General features: G+C 36.0%; 1 protein-coding gene across 5 annotated transcripts in view; it reads left to right on the top strand.

Moving 5' to 3' along the window:
• LOC122441822 (WD repeat containing planar cell polarity effector) overlaps positions 1 to 21438 on the top strand; it is a 269354-nt gene that overhangs the window by 231460 nt on the left and 16456 nt on the right. For 4 of the 5 annotated variants that reach the window (XM_043468866.1, XM_043468868.1, XM_043468869.1 and 1 more), the window contains one exon: positions 17396 to 17498. The exons of the other annotated variant lie outside the window; for it this stretch is intronic. In XM_043468866.1, coding sequence (XP_043324801.1) covers positions 17396 to 17498 — 103 coding nt within the window. The remainder of the gene's footprint in view (positions 1 to 17395; positions 17499 to 21438) is intronic. 5 annotated transcript variants of the gene reach the window in all.

Below are 21438 nucleotides of genomic sequence, written 5' to 3'. Positions count from 1 at the left end.
TTTAGAATGCACGTTCTTTTCAAATGTCTAGGGATATTAACTAAACATAGACTGTCTGCTGGTCCATAAAATAAAGCATAATACACTTTAGAAGACTAAAGTATGACACCAAAGCAATTAAATTATGTCAGTAACATACATACATATACAGATTTCCCAACTAACAGCATATGAAACAGTGCTACAGTGAAAGTCTTATGGATCAAAGAAGAAATCACAAGAGAAACTAGGAAATATTTTTAATTTTAAATGAATATATGAAAATGGTATGGGATGATTATACAGGTATACCTTATTTCATTGCATCTCCACTTCACTGTCCTTTATAGATACTGCATATTTTACAAATCAAAAGTCTGTTGCACCCCTACCTCAAGGAAGTCCATCACACTATTTTTCCAATAGCATTTGCTTATTTCATGGCTTTTTGTCAAATTTTGGTAATTCTTGCAACATTTCAAACTTGATATGTGAACAGTGATCTTTTATGTTGCTACCACAATTCACTGAAGACTCAGACGATAGCACTTGTTAAACAATTTTGTTGTCCTGTTGCCACGTCGTGTCTGACTCTTTGCAACCCCACGGGCTTCAGCACCTCAGGATTCCCTGTCCCTTACCACTTCTTGGAGTTTGCCAAAGTTCATGTCCGTAGAATTGGTGATTCCATCCAACCATCTCATCCTCTGTTGCCTTCTTCTTCTGCCTTCAATCTTTCCCAGAATCAAGGTCTTTTCCAGTGAGCCTACTCCTTGCGTCAGGTGGCCAAAATATTGGAGCTTCAGCTTCAGCATCAGTCCTTCCAATGAGTATTCAGGGTTGATTTCCTTTAGGATGGACTAGTTTGATCTCCTTGCAGTCCAAGGGACTCTCAAGAGTCTTCTCCAGCACCAGTTAGAAAATATCAATTCTTCCAGCACTCTGCCTTCTTTATGGGCCAAATCTCACATCCATACATGACTATTGGAAAGACCACAGCTTTGACTATACGGGCCTTTGTCAGCAAAGTGGTGTCTTTGCTTTTTAATACACTGTCTAGGTTTGTCATAGCTTTCCTGCCCAGAAGCAATCTTCTTCCAGTTTCATGGCTGCAGTTCACCACCCGCAGTGATTTTAGAGCCCAAGAAGAGGAAATCTGTCACGGCTTTCACGTTTTCCCCTTCTGTCTGCCATGAAGTGATGGCACCGGATACCATGTGATCTTAGTTTTCTTAATATTGTTTTACACTGTCTTTTTCCCTCTTCTCTTTCACCCTCATCAAGAGGCTTTTAGTTCCTCTTCACTTTCTGCCATTAAAGTGGTATCATCTGCATATCTGAGGTTGTTTATATTTCTCCCAGCAATCTTGATTCCAGCTTGTAACTCATCCAGCCTGGCATTTTGCATGATATACCCTGCTTATAAACTAAATAAACAGAGTGACAATAAACAGACTTGTACTCTTTTCTCAATTTTGAACCTGTCAGTTGTTCCATGTAAGGTTCTAACTGTTGCTTCTTGACCTGCCTACTCAGGAGACAGGTAGAGTTTTCCAGTTTGTTATGATCCACACAGTCAAAGGCTTTAGCATAGTTAAAGAAGCAGAAATAGATGTTTTTCTGGAATTCCCTTGCTTTCTCTGTTATCCAGCAAATGTTGGCGATTTGGTCTCTGGTTCCTCTGCCTTTTCTAAACCCAGCTTGAACATCTGGAATTTCTCAGTTCACGTAATGGTGAAGCCTAGATTGAAAGATTTTGAGCATAACTTTACTAGCATGGGAGATGAGTGCAATTGTCCAGTAGTGTGAACATTCTTTAGTACTACCCTTCTTGGTAATTGGGATGAAGATGGCCTTTTTCCAGTCCTGTGGCCACTGCTTTTTCAATTTTGCTGACATATTGAGTGCAGCACTTTAATAGCATCAACTTTTAGGATTTTAAATAGCTCTGTTGGAATTCCATCACCTCCACTAGCTTTACTGGAAGTACTGTTGCTAAGGCCCACTTGACTTCACACTCTAGAATGTTTAGCTCTGGGTGAATGACGACACCATTGTGGTTATCCGGGTCAGGAAAATCTTTTTTGTACAGTTCTGTATATTCATGCTATCTCTTTCTGATCTCTCCTGCTTCTATTAGGTCTTTACTGTTTCTGTCCTTTATTGTGCCCACCTTTGCATGAAACATTCCTTTGATATTTCCAGTTATCTTAAAGAGATCTCTCATCTTTCCCCTTCTGTTGTTTTCCTCTATTTCTTTGCATTGTTCATTGAAGAAAGTCTTCTTATCCCTACTTGCTGTTCTGTGGAACTCTGCATTTAATTGGGTGTAGTTTTCCCTTTCTCCCTTGCTTTTCACTTCTCTTCTTTCTTTAGCTATTTGTAAAGCCTTCTCAGACAACCACTTTGCCTTCTTATGTTTCATTTTCTTTGGGATGGTTGTATTTGCTGCCTCGTGTACAATATTATGAACCTGTGTCCATAGTTCTTCAGGCACTCTGAGGCATTTTAAAATTAAGGTATGTACATTGTTTTCTAAGACATAATGCTATTGCAAACTTTTAATAGTCTACAGTATAGTGTAAACAAATTTTATATGCAGTAGGAAACCAAAAAAATTCTTGTGACTTGCTTTATTGCAGTGGTCTGAAACTGAACCCACGGTATCTCCAGAGTATGCCTATAATCCATTATCTAATAAAATGAGGCACCCTGCATTCATATTGATATAAGTAATTACATAAGTAAATAAACAAAGTTGTTTAATACATATAAAAGGAATGATAAAATGAGGAAAATCACAGTTTGCCAAATATCATAACAGTACTCGAATAAGGCAACAGTCATTAATGAATGTGGCAGAGTATTATTTACATAGTCTTAAAATATTTCCCCACAAGGCAATTTACAAAAGGAAAAAGAGTTACTTTACAGTGGAGAAGGCTGGTAGATTACCATGTTAATCAAATGATCAAAACTGAACAAGTGAAAATAACTTGCTACCTTATATATTTTAATAAGGAAACAATAGCCCTTCTGTGACATTCCTGCAAAAAATAAAATAATGTACATAATCTGGATCTAATCATGTGGAAACACCAATTGAACTCAAATTGAGAGACATTCTAATATCTAGCTTATACTCTTCAAAAATTCTAAGTTCATATCAGTGGAAAGACTGAAGAACTATTTTATACTAAAGAGAGACAGCAGCTAAATCTATCAAGAAATGGATCTGTATGATGTGAAGAACATTACTGCAACAAATGGTGAAATTTCAGTGATTAAATGAGAGTAATGTTATCAGTGTTCATTTCATGATTCTAATGATTTGATTGACAATACCCAAATTTGTAGGAGATAAACACAAACATTTTCAAGAGTATGTTGGCAGCTTACTGTCCAGTGATTCCAGAATAAAAGGTCTTTGTACTGCAAACTTTTCTGTAACTCTAAGAATACTTAAAATTTTCTCTAGGTAGTTGTGTGGTTTTGGAATCTGTTTCTATTGGTCATAGAAATACTTTTAATTCTGTGCCTTTGGGACCTTATCCTGCTCTTCAAAGTTTAAGTGACGTCTCCAACCTAATTATTACTGTGGCACAAAACCCAGTTAATGTGCCACCCACGACTGTTTCTCTGGTCCGTGTTGGATGGCATGAGGATGAGCGTGCCTTCTGAACTCTCTCACGTTGGCATCCCTGATTACCTCGGCCGCTGGCAGCCAAGTGTGTGCCATTTGGTGACGCTGTGAAAGGACCTGTGGCCACTGCTCCCCAGCCACCCGGGCCTTCCCTTGGCATAATGTACGGGTAGCTTGTCTTCTGTTGGCATGATTTCTGTAGCATGGCTTACATCTGCCACTCCTAAGGCACTTACTTGGTGATCAGATTGACACAAAATAGCTTCTTTGGCACTGTTTTTATTTAGAAGAGTCTTATACCTGTACACTTCTGAAGCAAGAATTACCATTTAGCATTATAACTTTAATCAATGTAAATTAATTAAAATAATTGTAAACAATATTATGAATATAAATTTATTTGACTTCTGTTGACTCTAAACCTGTCTTGAATTTCCAAGTTCACATTTTCCCAGTCAGAAGTCTGTACTCTGTAGAATTGACTTCTATATGAAATGTACCTCTTCTGTTTTAAGACAGTGGATTGAGTGTATTCATCAGCTTCTCCCTCCTCTGCCATACCTCTATTAATGATGAAATATAAGTGTGTGTGTGTCTGTGTGTTTAAGACTTATAACTGGAATTCAAGTCAAGAATTTTACAAAAAGGGACCAGAAGTTGTGAAGAATCCACTGAAAACAGGAAAACAAACAAAATCAGATTGAAGAAAGAAAGCAGAAATCAAATATCCAGATAAGATGACTCCTAAAGTTGACAGAAGTGCCAAAAGTTCTCCATGTTGTAAAAAGGGGATACTAAGAATCAAGAAAATGTTGCTGGGAAAGGAAGGGTGAAAATTAAGTTGTAGCAAAGCAGGTGAATGGAGAGGTGAAAATAAGTAAATACTGATAAACCCCATGTATTGTTAGAAAAATAAGCTGATATGAGTATGTAAAGAATTTAATAATATTCACCAGAAAAATAGGAATGGGTGGTTTTACTAAGTGAATTATGTCCTCCCTTCCAAATTGATATGCTGAAGCTGTAACTCTCAATGTAATATATTTGGAAGTGAAGCCTTTAAAGACATAATTAAGGTTAAATGAGGCCATGGAGGTGGAGCTCTAATCCAGTATGACTGGTGTATTTATAAGAAGAGGAAGAAAGACTAACAGGAATGTGTGTACACAGAGGCAGATCCAGCAAGAAGATGGTCACGTGCAAGACAATGACAGAGGCATCAGGAGAAACCAAACCTGTCAACAGCTTCGTCTTAAACTTCCAGCCTTCAAAGCTCTGAGAAAATAATACTTCTCTTATTTAATGTGCCCAGGCTATGTTGTTTTCTTCTGGCAGTAGCCCTAATCAACCAATACAAATGGTGTAACTTTAGAGTCAGTAAATAAGAAAAAAAATACAAAGAAAAATTGATAAATTATTAGAAAACAAATAGGAAATAATCAGAAGGAAATAATTAAAGGTATGGTGAATAAAAAGTAAAATAAAAAATAAGCTGTCAAAAATGTCTAAGCATCAGTAATTATAATGTTAATGAATTAAATTCACCTATAGAAAATCAAAGACCATAAAATTGGATTTTTAAATATCCAAGTATGTGTTGCATATAAAAAAACACTCCAAACCCAAAATATCATGGTTCAAATGGGGAAATATATAAATAAATGCTTCGAAAACCAAGTGTCAGACAAAAGATCCGAAGACAAAGTATTAAAAAGGGAAAAAACATGAGGCAGCTTTAAAATGTGTGCTGAAATTCTTTGATACTCCTCTTCTCAAAAGGTGGTACCTTAACCTCTCATCCCTTGAATGAGCTAGACCTGGTAACTCACTTCAAGTACGATGTGTAACTTCTGAAACTAGGTGATAAAATGTATTGTGGCTTCCTTTTTGCCCCTTTCTCTCTGATCACTTGCTCTGGGGGAAGCTGGCTGCCATGTCAAGAGGACATTCAAGCAGCCTATGCAATGAGATAACAGATGCATCTTATAAATGTTGAAAAATCCACGAAGTACAAGATGTTACAGTATGTTTTTCAGAGAAGGGTGCACTAACATCTTGCACTTTGTGGATGTTTCAATTTTTCCTTGAAAGTTTTTCTTTTAAAAAAAGTTTGGAGCTCAGTAGTTAAATGACTTTAATGCTATATCTACTTGAACCTTCCTCAATGGCTCAGTGGTAAAAATTCTGCCTGCAACACATGAGGTGCATGAGATGTAGGAAAAAAACAGTAAGGATATTAACAACTTGAATAGCATAAATAGAAAACCTGAGCTAATTTAATAGCATACTTATTAATTACTCTTGGGCTAAGGTGATATCAAATGGAAATTATAAACTTACAACTTAACGACAATGAAAATATTATATATCAGTATCTGTGGCTTGCAGCCAGAGCAGTAATATTCAGAAGAAACTTCATAGCCTTAAATGAATTATTTTTTAAAAAGACTGAAAATAAATGACCTGTGCTTTCATCTCAAGAAGACAAAGACAAATCCAAACAATATACAGAACTGAAAATAAAGAATATAAAAAAATTAAATCAAAAATTTAAAAACAGAATTCCTCAACAAAATCAAAGTCATTCTAGAAGAAACCTGTAAGGTAATAGTTTAGAAAAAATGTCATCAAGGCACAGAAAAAGAAGATAAACACACAAAAAAAGTTAGGATTGAAAAGGACGTAACTATGGCAAAGGAAATTTTCTTTTAAATAGGAAAACTATCCATTTTGTTTTGAATTTATTTTTATCATAGATAAAAAGTGGTGAATAAAATAATGAACTGCCATATGTTGTGGTTCAGTTGCTGTCATGTCTGACACTTTGCGATGCCATAGACTGCGGCATGCCGGAATTCCTCATCCTTCACTATTTCCTAGAGTTTGCTCTAACTCATATCCATTGAGTCCATCATGCTATCCAACCATCTTGTCCTCTTGTCATTCCCTTCTCAAGCCCTCAATCTTTTCTAGCATCAGGATCTTTTCCAATGAGTCAACTATTTGCATCAAGTGGCCAAAGTAATAGAACTGCAACTTCGGCATCAGTTCTTCCAATGAATATTCAGGGTTGATTTTGTATAGAATTGACTGGTTTGATTTCCCTGGTGTCCAAGGAACTCCTGAGTTTTCTCCAGCACCACAGAATTCAAAAGCATCAGTTCTTTGGCGCACATTCTTCTTTATGGTCCAACTATCACATCCATACATAACTATAGGAAAAACCATAGCTTTGACTGTAAGGACGTTTGTTGGCTAAGTGATGTCTCTGCTTTTTAATATGCTGTCTTGGTTTATTGTAGCTTTTCTTTCAAGGAGCAAGCATCTTAAATATCATGGCTGCAGTTACCATCTGCAGTGATTTTGGAGCCCAAGAAAATGATGTCTCTCACTGTTTCCATTGTTTACACATCTATTTGCCATAGGTGATGGGATCAGATGCCATGATCTTAGTTTTTTGAATGTCGACTTCTAAGCCAGGTTTTCACTCTCCTCTTTCACCTTCATCAAGACACTCTTTAGTTCCTCTTCACTTTCTGCCATTAGTTTGGTGTCATCTGCATATCTAAGGTTATTGATACTTCACCCGGCAATCTTGATTCCAGTTTGTGCCTCATCCAGCCTGGCACTTCCTGTGATGTACTCTGCATAGAAGTTAAATAAACACAGTGACAATATACAGTCTTGATTGTTCTTTTCCCAATTTGGAACCAGTCTGTTGTTCTGGTTCTAAACTGTTGCTTCTTGACCTGCATACAGATTTCTCAGGAGGCAGGTAAGGTGATCTGGTGTTCCCATCTCTTGAAGAATTTTCCAGTTTGTTGTTATCCACACAGTCAAAGGCTTTACCGTAGTCAGTGAAGCAGAAGCAGATGTTTTTCTTGAATTCCCTTACTTTTTCTACAATCCAAAGGATGTTGGCAATTTGATCTCAGGTTCCTCTGCCTTTTCTAAATCCAGCTTGTACATCTGGATGTTCTTGGTTCACATACTGTCGAAGCCTAGCTTTAAGGATTTTGAGCATTACCTTGCTAGCATTTGAAATGAGTTTAATTGTGTGGTAGTTTGAACATTATTTGGCATTGCCCTTTTTGGGGAATGGAATGAAAACTGGCCTTTTCCAGTCATGTGGCCACTGCTGAGTTTTACAAATTTGCTGGCATTTTGAATGCAGCACTTTAACAGCATCATCTTTTAGGATTAGAAATAGCTCAGCTGGAATTCCATCACGTCCACTAGCTTTGTGGTAATCCTTCGTAAGGCCCACTTGACCTCACACTCCATGATGTCTGGCTGTAGGTGAGATACCACAGCATTGTGGTTATCTGGATCATTCTGACCTTTTTTGTATAGTTGTCTGTGTATTCTTGCCACCTCTTAAGCCCTTCTACTTCCATTATGCCCTTACCATTTCTGTCCTATATTGTGCCCATCTTTGGATGAAATGTTCCCTTGGTATCTCCAGCTTCCTTGAAGGGATCTCTAGTCTCTCCCATTCTGTTGTTTTTGTCTATTTCTTTTGCATTTTTCACTTAAGAAGGCAAGTAAAAGACATGAAAATGAAATATATAGCCAAGTGTCTTTTACTTTTTTGACTTTTTTAGAATTACATCCATTTCCTAGGGATGTATGAGCTTATTTAATTATATCCAACACTGAAACTAAATTGCAACTCTAAAACTATCTAAAAGTTAAAACAAATGTAGCCAGAAGATAGCTGGTTGAGGGGTAATACAGATACTAGACATTGTTAGTAGATGTGTTTTTTCAGGCTCTAAAGATTCATGAACTCACACTGAGAGACATGGAGTTACAGAAATATACTGTCTACTGCATTTTACTAAAAACTACATTCAGATATATAAATAGTGAGAAGGCCCACAGAAATATTAAGTGAAAATCATGGTATAGATACAATATCACCTCAAGACCTGTTAAGCCTTATTACCTTCTTGAAATTAATGACCCAAATTTCCAATAAGAATTAAATAACTAGTAGAAATCACAGAAATAAGGAGTGAGAGGCAGAGAACATGTTCCAGAAATAAATTTGTGGACCAGAGATCTCATCGTCAACACTTACATCACTGTTAAACATGAATTACTAACATTAGTAACTCACCCAAAAAAGGGATATTTTTTATGGGTAACTTTCTTTTTTCTTTGATTTGCATGCTAATGCTTTTATATAGTCTTAATGTTAACTAGAATAAGTCTTAGATATTCTTGACCATTTACTTTCACAAGTGAATTTTAAGATCAACTTGTCAAGGTCCATGAAAAATCTTACAGGGATTTTGATTGGAATTCTATTAAATTTTAGAGGTTATTTTGGGTCAGAATTGATATATTTATGATCTATAGTCGTTCAGCCATAAGCAGGTGTATAGTCTATCTTTATTATAACGGGATGTTCATTTATGTCACTTACTAATGGATGGTAGTTTCTTCTTAAGTGCACTGTACATGTTTTGCTTATTTTCAGTGAAGACATATAAAAATTTTGCCAGAGATGAAAAAATAGGGTAAAGAAGCCACTTTAACTTATTCTGCATGGCTACTATAACCTTGATATAAGTTGAGGGTTTGTTAGCAGTCAAGTGTAAGTAAGGTGATAGAATTTCTAAGACTATAGATGCACTTATATAATACTATATAGCAACGATACTTCAGATTTTTAAAAGTTGCAAAAATATTAAATAAAATACTAGCAAATTGAACATGGAAATATATTCTTAAATTACTGCTAATTTCTTTATTGAATATAAAGATCTATTTTGAAAGTATCATGGCATTCTTGGATTATAAAAAGAAAAACAACATGATTTTTTCCATTGATGTACATTTAAGTTGCTTCCAATTTTTTATTAAGTATTGCTATCAGTTTAAAATCTCTATTCATATCCTGAGCCAATTTAACAAAATTAAATTTTATCAATTAGACCAAGAAAAGACATTATTTATAAAGGACAACTCTCCCATACAAAGGCCGCCAGTAGTTACATTACTTGAAATACCTAATCGACATATTCTACCCTAAAACTTTGCTTTCCTAAAAATATGATCAAACTCCTAAATTACCAAATGGTATTCAATGAAAAGAAAAATCTCTGAAAAAATATTAAATATGTACTTTAGGTGTATAATAATTTCCATCTTGTTCTAGTTGATAAGATTCCCTGAGTATATTGTTTCTGACTTAAAGTGACAAGATTTCTACTGGACCTTAAGTCAGTCAGTCAATCAGTGGATTGTAAATGCTGTCCCTTCATCCGTAAGATATTTGAAGTAGCTAATGATTTTCAGTATTAAGACAATACCAGAGCAGCTATGTAACCTTAATCAAATATCTAACAACCTTTGCAACAACTGATAGATACCAACACTTCTGTACTCAGTAAGAATTCAGTAAGAAATAGAACTAGATAATATATGGTACCTTTGATAACTCATTGTGGTTGTTCAGTCACTCAGTCATACCGACTCTGTGACCCCATGGACTGCAGCACACCAGCCTTCCCTGTCCTTCACCATCTCCCAGAGCTTGCTCAAACTCATGTCCATTGAGTCGGTGATGCCCCTCCAACCATCTCATCCTCTGTCATCCCTTCTCCTCCTGCCTTCAATCTTTCCCAGCATCAGGGTCTTTGCCAGTGAGTCGACTCTTCACATCAGGTGGCCAAAATATTGGAACTTCAGCTTCAGAATCAGTCCTTCCAGTGAATACCCAGGACTGATCTCCTTTAGGAAGGACTTGTTGGATCTCCTTGCAGTCCAAGGGACTCTTAATAGTCTTCTCCAACATCACAGTTCAAAATCATCAATTCTTTGGCGATCAGCTTTCTTTATGGTCCAACTGTAACATCTGTACATGACCACAGGAAGAAATAGCTTTGACTCTACAGACCTTTGTCGGCAATCAATGTCTCTGCTTTTTAATATGCTGTCTAGGTTTATCATTGCTTTTCTTTCAGGGAGCAAGCATCTTAAATTTCATGGCTGCAGTGACCATCTGCAGTGATTATGGAGTCCAAGAAAATAAAGTCTGTCACTGTTTCCATCGTTTCCCCATCTATTTGGCATGAGGTGATGGGACTGGATGCCATAATATTTGTTTTTTCAATGTTGAGTTTTAAGCCCCCTTTTTCACTCTCCTCTTTCACCTTCATCAAGAGGCTCCTTAGTTCCTCTTTACTTTCTTCCATAACAGGGGTGTCACCTGCATATGTGAGGTTATTGATATTTCCTCCCAGCAATCTTGATTCCAGTTTGTGCTTCTTCCAGCCTGGCATTTCCCATGATGTACTCTGCATATAAGTTAGATAAGCAGGGTGACGATGTACAGCCTTGACGTACTCCTTTCACTATTGGTACCAGTCTGTTGTTCCATGTCCTGTTGCTTCTTGACCTGCATACAGGTTTCTCAAGAGGCAGGTCAAGTGGTCTGGTATTCCCATCTCTCTCAGAATTTTTCAGTTTGTTGTGATCCACACGGTCAAAGACTTTAGCATAGTCAGTGAAGCAGATGTTTTTCTGAAATTCTCTTGCTTTTTCTAAGATCCAACAGATGTTGGCAATTTGATCTCTGGTTCCTCTGCCTTTTCTAAATCCAACCTGAACATCTGTAAGTTCTCAGTTCACATTACTATTGAAGCCTGACTTTGAGAATTTTGAGCATTACTTTGCTAGCATGTGAAATGAGTGCAATTGTGTGGTGGTTTGAACATTTTTGGGCATTGCCCTTCTTGGGGACTGGAATGAAAACTGATCTTTTCCAGTTCTGTGGCCACTGCTGAGTTTTCTATATTTGCTGGCATATTGAGTGCAGCACTTTCACAGCATCATCTTTTAGGATTTGAAATAGCTCAACTGGAATTCCATCACCTCCACTAGCTTTGTTCGTAGTGATGCTTCCTAAGGCCCACTTGGCTTCGCACTCCAAAATGTCTAGCTCTAGGTGAGTGATCATACCATTGTGGTTATCTGAATCATTAAGACCTTTTGTGTATGCTTCTTCTGTGTATTCTTGCCATCTCTTCCTAGTATCTCCTGCTTCTGTTAGGTCTGTACCATGTCTGTCCTTTATTGTGCCCATCTTTGCATGGTATGCTCCCTTGGTATCATAATTTTCTTGAATAGATCTCTAGTATTTCCCATTCTGTTGTTTTCCTGTTTCTTTGCATTGATCACTTAGGAAGGCTTTCTTATCTCTCCTTCCTATTCTTTGGAACTCTCCATTCAAATGGGTTTATCTTTCTTTTCTCCTTTGTCTTTCACTTCTCTTCTTTTCTCAGCTATTTGTAAGGCCTCCTCAGACAGCCATTTTGCATTTTTGCATTTCTTTTTCTTGGGGATGGTTTTGATCACTGCCTCCTATACAATGTCACTGGCTTCCATCCATAGTTCTTTAAAGCACTCTATCAGATTTAATCCCTTGAATCTATTTGTCACTTCCACTGTATAATCGTAAGAGATTTGATTTAGGTCATACCTGAATGGCCTGGTGGTTTTCTCTACTTCCTTCAATTTAAGTCTGATTTGGCAACAAGGAGTTCATGATCTGAGCCACAGACAGCTCCCGGTCTTGTTTTTGCTGACTGTATAGAGCTTCTCCATCTTCAACTGCAAAAACTATAATCAGTCTGATTTTGGTATTGACCATCTGGTGATATCCATGTGTATGGTCGTCTCTTGTGTTGGAAGGTGTCTGCTATGATCAGTGTCTTCTCTTGGTAAAACGGTTAGCCTTTGCCCTGCTTCATTTTGTACTCCTAGGCCAAACTTGCCTGTTACTTCAGGTATCTCTTGACTTCCTACTTTTGCATTCCAGTCCCCTATGATGAAGAAAGGACATCTTTTTTGGTGTTAGTTCTAGAAAGCCTTGTTGGTCTTCACAGAACCATTCAACTTCAGCTTCTTTGGCATTAGTGGTTGAGGCATAGACTTGGATTACTGTGATGTTGAATGGTTTGCCTTGGAAACGAACAGAGATCATTCTGTCATTTTTGAGATTGCACCCAAGTACTGCATTTTGTTCTCTTTTGATGACTATGAAGGCTACTCCATTTCTTCTAAGAGATTCTTGCCCACAGTAGTAGATATAATTATCTGAATTAAATTTGCCAGTTCCAGTCCATTTTAGTTCACTGTTGCTAAGATGTTGATGTTCACTCTTGCCATCTCCTGTTGACCACTTTCAATTTATCTTGATTCATGGACCTAACGTCCCAGGTTCCTATGCAATACTGTTCTTTACAGCACTGGCTTTACTTTCACCACCAGACGCACGCACAGCTGGGTGTTGTTTCTGCTTTGTCTCAGTCAGCCTCTTCATACCTTCTGGAGCTATTTCTCCACTCTTCTCCAGTGGCATATTGGGCACCTACTCATCTAGGGAGTTTGCCCCTCAAAAACAATATCATGTTATATATTATAAGCACAAAAGGTAGATGTAATATTTTTGGTAAATAAATGTAGGATTCCTTTGTGAGAAAAAATAAGTATTGCTGTCATCACCAATCTGTTTTAATTTTATTTTTAATTGGAGGATTGATTTTTGGCTTGATTACTCTGTTTTCTTTTGACTCTTCCTTTTCTACATCACCAATCTTGGACATAAGATTGATCACATCATTTCCTTAGGAAAAGTTTCCAAAATTATATATATGCTAATTTTAAGTTCTGATATATTAATTAAATATGGAATCATCAAACTTTTTCTATTAAAGCACCAAATAGCAAATAGTATAGACTTACGGGTCATGAAGCAAAATCGAGGTTATTATATAGGTACTTGAGAAAACAAATTTCCATAGATCTTTATCGATAAAATAAAATTTTAAATGTAATAATTGAGTATGATAGAAAGCAAATTTACATAAATATTTTTTATAAAGTTAAAAATCTAATAATTGAGTACAGTTTTCATAATGAAGTTCTACAGATGTAAATAAGGGAGTTCTTTTGGGGGAATAAGAGTTGAAAGGTGCTATTCCTTGTCAACAAAATCCATTGTAAATATTCATCTGTGGATACTGATCTATGGTAAAATTTATTTTCAGTTTGCAAATTTCTTTCCTCATAGACAACTACTGCCAAATATTGATATATATGACATGAGTGTATGGTTAATTGCACATATTCACTGATCAGAAGGCATTTTTAGAACGCTATCAGCTAAAGACTAGACTGCCTTTTAATATGTTAGTACATTGTAAATTAATTACTTCCCTTAATTGCACCATTAGATAGAGTTTGAGCTATGGAAGCATTTCCTTGGCACTTGTATCAATGCTGAAAAATGCCATGGACTGAAATATATTGCTCAGACTTTGTATAAGAATGGAGATCTCACATTTAATTTTTGACAGTTTTGACTTTTAACTTTTACAGGAAGTGTGTAACACAGCCTGGTATTACTTGCAAGTAAAAACAATGTTAGTTCTCACTGAGAAACTTTATCACAATGTAAGTTTCACAATAAGTACTATTTGGCTTGTTTTAAATTGAAACATTTTCAAGTCTGCAACATGAGCTAATTCCAGAGCCATTCAGATTTGAGAGGTTCTTGTATTTGAATACAGTTCTTCCAGCCATTTAAAAATGTAAACACTGTTCTTTTTAAAAATGAAGTATAGTTGCTGTACATTATCATATATACAGTATATAGTATATATACTTTGTATATACTATATATAATATAGTGATTCACAATTTTTACAGGTTAACTCCATTTATATTTATTATAAAATATTTGTTATGTTGACTATATTATATAATATATCCTTGTAGCCTAATTTATACCTAATAGTTTACACTTCTTAATCCCTTATGCCTATCATGACCTTCTTTCCTCTCCATTGGTAACTAGTTTGCTCTTTGTATTTGTGAGTCTACTTTTTTTGTTACATTTGCTAATTGCATTTTTTATATTCCACATATAAGTAATATCATCTTGTATTTGTCTTTCTCTGACTTATTTCACTTAGTATAACAACAAAACAAAACTACTGAATGGGAGAAATTATTTGCAAATAATATGACCAATAAGGTGTTAGTATCCAAAATATATAAACAGTCCACACAACTGAACATCAAAAAAGAAACAACCTGATTATAAAATGGGCAGAGGATCTGAACAGTTTTCCAAAATTTAAGAAAATGTAGACAGCCATGAAGAGATGTACAATCATCAGGGAAATGCAAATCAGAACCACAATGAGATATCACCTCACACCTGTCAGAAGGGCCATCAACAAAAAACACAAATGACAAATGCTGGCAAGAATGTAGAAAAAAGGAAATCTTCATACACTGTTGGTGGGAATGTAAATTGGGGAAAATAGCACAGAGGTTTCTCAAAATAACTAAAAATAGAACTACCATTGTTGCTGTTCAGTCACTAAGCTGTGTCCAACTCTTTGCAACCCCATGAAGTGCAGCATGCCAAGGGTTCCCTGTCTTTCATCGTATCCCAGGGTTTGCTCAAACTCATGTCCATCAGGTCAGTGATGTCATCCAGCCATCTCATCCTGCCTTCAATGTTTCCCAGCGTCAAGATCTTTTCCAGTGAGTCAGCTCTTCCCATCAGGTGGCCAAAGTATTGAAGCTTCAGCTTCAGCATCAGTCCTTCCAATGAATATTCAGGGTTGATTTCCTGTAGGACTGACTGGTTTGATCTTGCTGTCCAAGGGACTCTCAAGAGTCTTCTCCAACACCACAGTTCAAAAGCATCATTTCTTCAGTGCTCAGCCTTCTTTATCGCCCAGCTCTCACATCATACACAACTATTGGAAAAGCCATAGATATGACTAGATGGACCTTGTCAGCAAAGTGATGTCTCTGCTTTTTAATATGCTGTCTAAATTTGTCATAGCTTTATGACCCAGCAATTCCATTCCTGAGTATGTATCTGAGAGAAACAAAAGCACTTATTTGAAAGGATACATTCACCCCAGTGTTAATAGCAACACTGTTTACAATTGCCAAGATACAAATGTAACCTAAGTGTTCATCAACTGATGAATGGATAAAGAAGACTACACACACACACACACACACACACATACACACACGCACGCACGCACACACACACACACATACACACACACAATACTTATACTTCTCAGCCCTAATTAAGAATTAGATTTTAGCCATCTACAGCAACATTAATGGACCTGGAAGGCATTATGCTAGGTAAATAGCATTGAAAACTCAAGGACTGTTATAAAAGGCAGGCTGTATTTGGCTTGTAAGCCATAGCTTACCAACCCCTGCTGTATAAAGTCTATGTTCCCAGTAAATGTAAATACCTGTTTTCCCCAAAACTTTGCAACCAATAAGTAGCAACTTTAAAAAACTTGTGCAGTTTGAAGTTACATTTTTCAACTTGAATATTGGGAAAGTAAAATATCCTTTCATGCTTATGAAAGTGAAAGTCGCTCAGTTGTGTCCAACTCTTTGTGACCCCATGGACTATGGTCTGGAATTCTCCAGGCCAGAATACTGGAGTGGGTAGCCTTTCCCTTCTCCAGGGGATCTTCCCAACCCAGGGATCAAGCCCAGGTCTCCTGCATTGCAGGCAGATTCTTTACCAGCTGAGCCATAAGGGAAGCCCAAGAATACTGGAGTGGGCAGCCTATCCCTTCTTCAGTGAATTTTCCCTACCCAAGAATTGAAGGGAATTCTCGGGGTTTCCTGCATTGCAGGTGGATTCTTTACCAACTCAGGTATCAGGAAAGCCCTGAAAGCTCATGATTTATATTTATATATAAAATATAAAGCCATTTATATTTTATCATTAAAAATTTGTTCATATTCTATTAACCATTTTATTGCAATAAAATTCTCATTCCAACAATCATTTTGTATACCAAAGATTTCTAAGTCTTTTTTAGTAGCTCTGTCTACTTGTTTAGCCTTATTTTCCACTGCATTCTCTCACACATCAAATATTCCTTCCATACTGAAAGACCTGTTATTGCCTGATAGAACTGTGGTTTTTCAATCTTCTCTACATACGTGTGTCAGATACCATTCATTTTCTGTTGGCTTACCTCCATTTTCCCTTCTAGGATAACTCTTAGTTATCCTTCAAAACACAGATCAAGGATCAGTTCCTCCTCTTTGGTTCCATACCATTCTTAACTCTGCCATAAAACCTATCCCACTGAGTTATTAACTGTTGTTTACAGTGGTCTTTCTCCCTACTGGACTCAAAGCTTGTTGAGAAATGGTATTGTAATTGATCTCTCTTTTCACAACAGTGCCTGGCACTTAATAGGCACTGATTATCTGTTGACTGAATGAATTCAAGATAATAGTAGTATTAATAATATTAACAAAGTAGTATGTGCCAAATGCATAAATATCAGAAACAATTTGTGTAATAATATTCCTTGTAAACTGCTTATCATAATGAACAATTGAATTTTGAAGAAGCTATCTGAGATAGTAAAATTTCATTATAGAAAACAGCAACTAAGATTTTTATTCCCTGATAAAACTGAGTATATTGAACATTTAACAGCTTGTCTTTTTCCCTAAAGACTCAAAATAATTTATTTAAGTAACTGCCACTAGTTACAGCCAGGATTTGCAATTTATGAAAATTTGCTTCTACTAGAAAACTCAGAAAATTAAAATATAAAAAAGAGTGTTCATCAGCCATGTCTGTTTTGTAATCTGAACCATAAGTTCTTTTTTTCAGAATCTCCTTTGTAACTTGACTAAGACTCATTTTGGATTAATCTTTTATTTGCTGTATTTCCAAAGGACATCCATTACCTTGCACTAGATAAGGGAGAACTAACACTAGCTGAAGTGGCAAGAAGGAGAGCTAGTGATATTGATGCAGAATCAATAACCTCTGGAGTTGGTAAGATTTAATGCTGTTTTTTTAAAGTGCTTGTTGTTTTCATCAATGCTTATTTGGTATCACTTCTGTTTACATTTGTAGGGAATGGTTGGTTAATTTGAATTACTTTTGCTGTGAAATACAGTGTCTAAAAAAAAAAGAAGCTTAGGTAAATAGTACAATATGGATATTTAAGTTGAAATTGTGTTCATCTATAGGTAACTGAACAGAAATTTCACTGGCTGCACACAGCAAAGGATATAGACTTTGCAGATTCAGTTTTAAAAAGTTACCAAACAAACAACAAATAGCAACAACAAACCTTAGAGAAAAGTGATTTCCAGAGTTTCCACGTTATATTTAAGTATATTAAGTTATATATGTATTGAATATTTATAATGTTTAAATATTAAATGTGTAGTGTTTAAACAAAATTTTATTTTTTTAGTTAAATTTTTATTTCATATTGGAGTACAGTTGATTAACAATGTTATGTTAAGTTTCCTGTGTAGAGCAAAAGTGATTCAATTATACATATATCCATTCTCTTTCAGATATTTTCCCATATAGATTATTATAAAATATTGAGTTCCCTGAGCTATACAGTAGGTCCTTGTTATTTATATATTTTATATATATAAATGTGTAATATGTATATATATATATATATATAAGTGTGTAATGTTAACCCCAAATGCATGAAATTTCTGTTGATCAACTTTGTAACCTGAAACTTACCCACTTATAACCTCTAGTAGTTTTCTGGTAACACATTTAGGATTTTCAATGTATAGTATCATGCCATCTGCAAAGAATGGCAGTCTTACTTCTTTACCAATTTGAATTACTTTGTTTTCTGATTGCATGGTTAGGATGTACAAAAGTATGCTGAATAAAAGTAATGAGAATGAACATCTTTCTCTTGATCTTGATCATAGATGAAATGCTTTCAGCTTTTCAGTGTTGAGAATTTTAGCTGTGAGTTTGTCATATATGGCCTTTATTGTTGAGGCAGGTTCCCTCTCTGCCCACTTTCCATAGAGTTTTTATCATAAATGGGTGTTGGATTTTGTCAAAAGCTTTTTTCTGCAGCTATTGAGATGATCATAAGGTTTTTATTCTTCATTTCTTAATGTGGTATATCACACTCATTGATTTGCAGATATTGAAGAATCCTTGTATCCCTGGGATAAACCCCACTTGATCATGCTGTATCATCCTTTTATTGGACTTGGTTTGCTAGTATTTTGTTGATGACTTTTGCATTCATCAGTGATACTTGTCTGAAATTTTCTTTTTTGTGTGGTATCTGTCTGGTTTTGTTATCAGTATAATGGTGGCCTAGAATGAGTTTGGGAGTGTTCTATCTGCAATTTTTTTGATGATTTTCTAAAAGATAGGTGTTAACTCTTTAAATGTTTGATAAATTAATCTGGTCCTGGACTTTTTGTTAGCAGTTTTTTAAAAAAATCACATTTTCAATTTCAGTACTTGTAATTGGTTTGTTCATATTTTCTATTTCTTCCTGGTTCAGTTTTGGAAGGTTAACCCTTCTAAGAATGTGTCCATTTTTTTCTAGGCTGTCCATTTTGTTGGTATATAATTGCTTAGTCTCTTACAGTCCTTTGCATTTCTGGAATGTCAGTTGTACCTTCTTTTTCCTTTCTAATTTTATTGATTTGAGCCATCTCCTTTTTTTTTTTTTTTCTTTAGTCTTGCTAGAGGTTTATCAATTTTGTTTATTCTTTCAGAGAACCAGCTTTTAGTTTCATTGATCTTTTCTATTGTTCTGTTCTCTATTGCATTTACTTCTGTTTCGATCTTTATGGTTTCTTTTCTTCTAGTAACTCTTGTTTTGTTTGTTCTTTCTCTAGTTGCTTTAGGTATAAGATTAGGTTCTTTATTTTGGATTTTTATTCTTTTCTGATGTAGGATTTTATTGCTCTAAACTTCCCTCTTAGAGGTGCTTTTGCTGTGTCCCATGGGTATATCAATTAAGTCCATCTGGTCTGTCATTTAAGGCCTGTGTTTACTTATTTTCTGCCTAGAAGAGCTGTCCACTGATGCAAGTGTGTGTTAACATCCCCCACTATTGTGTTACTGTTCATTTCCCCTTTTATGGCCGTTAGCATTTGCCTTATGTGCTGAGGTGCTCCAGGGGCTTCCCTGGTGGCTCAGTGATAAAGAATATACCTGCCAATGCTGGAGGTGTAGGTTCAATCCCTGGATCAGGAAGATCCCCTGGAGGAAGAAATTGCACTTTTTGGTATTGTTGCCTGGAAAATCCCATGGACAGAAGAGCCTGGAAGAATACAGTCGGTCCATAGCATCTCAAAGAGTCAGACATGACTGAGCTCAGTCCCACTCTTTGTGATTCGATGGACTGTAACCCACCAGGCTCCTCTGTCTGTGGGATTTCCCAGGCAACAATACTGGTAAGGTTGCCATTTCCGCCTCCAGCAAATCTTCCCAATCCAGGGACTGAACCCACGTCTCCTGTATCCCCTGCATTGAAGGCAGATTCTTAACTGACTGAGTCATCAGGGAAGCCTGATGTTGGGTACATATATATTTACAATGTTTATATTTTCTTCTTGAATTGATCTCTTGATCATTATGTAGTTTTTCCTTATCCCTCATAACAGTCTTTATTTTAAAGCCTATTTTGTCTGATATGAGTATTAATTACTACCCATGGTTTCTTTTAATCCCCACTTTCTACCTGCATGTGTCCCTAGATCTGAAGTAGGTCTCTTGTAGACACATGTATATGAGGTTTTTCCTTTTTGGTATCCATTCAGCCAGTCTGTGTCTTTTGGTTGGAGCATTTAATCCATTTACATTTAAGGTCATTGTCATATGTATGTTCTTATTGCCATTTTGTTGTTTGGATTTGTTCTCTCCTCTTGGGATTTGATGACTATCTTTAGTGTTGTGTTTGGACTGCTTTTTCTTTATTGTGTCTGTATCTGTTGTAGAATTTTATCTGTTGTAGAATTTTGGAGTGTGGTTCCCATGAGGTTTTAATATAGCAGTCTATATATATGTATCAAGATTGCTTTAAGTTGCATTTTAATTTCAAATGCATTTCCAATATTTTGCATTTGTACTCTCTCGTGATTGCAGGCTTTGTCATATGTGTCTGTGGATGCTTTCTTATCTTTACTGTATATTTGCTTTTACCTTTGAGCTTTTCCATTCATAATTTTTTCTTGTTTCTAAGTGTGACCTTTTCTTTTCCACCTGGAGAAATTCCTTTAGCATTTATTGTAAGGCTGGTTTGGTGGTGGTGCTGAATTCTCTTAGCTTTTCCTTGTCTGTAAAGCCTTTCATTTCTCCATCAAATCTGAACAAGAACCTTGCTTGATAGGGTATTCTTAAAAGGGGTAGATTTCCCCCGTTTATCACTTTATATATATTGTGCCTTTCCCTTCTGGCCTGCAGTTTCTGCTGAAAAATTATCTGATATCTTCAAGGGTATTATCATGTATGTTATTTGTTGCTTTTATTTCATTGCATTTAATATATTCTGTCTTTTCCTTGTTTAATTAATATGTCCTGGCCTTTGCTTAATTAATATCCTCCTTGGATTATCCAGCCTGAGACTCTCTGCACTTCCTGGACTGGAGTGAGTGTTTCCTTTCCCATGTTAGGGAAGTTTTTGGCTACAACTGTCAAATATTTCCTCAGGTCCTCTCTCTCTCTTCTCCTTCTGGAACCCTTATAATGCAAATGTTGGTGCATTTAATATTACCCTATAAGTCTCTGAGACTGTTCTCATTTCTTTTCATTCCTTTTTCTTTACTCTGTTCTGCAGTGATTTCCACCACTCTATCTTCCAGCTCACTTATTTGTTCTTCTGCCTCATTTATTCTGCTATTGAGTCCCTCTTAATTTTTCATTTCAGTTATTGTTCATTTCTAAGTCTTCCAGCTCTTCATTAAACCTATCTTGTATCTTC

This window comes from Cervus canadensis, chromosome 5 (genome assembly GCF_019320065.1).
Source record: "Cervus canadensis isolate Bull #8, Minnesota chromosome 5, ASM1932006v1, whole genome shotgun sequence".
In the NCBI taxonomy this organism is placed as follows: Eukaryota; Metazoa; Chordata; class Mammalia; order Artiodactyla; family Cervidae; genus Cervus; species Cervus canadensis.
Note: the sequence above shows the minus strand (reverse complement) of the source record. Positions and strands in the feature narration are given on the sequence as shown.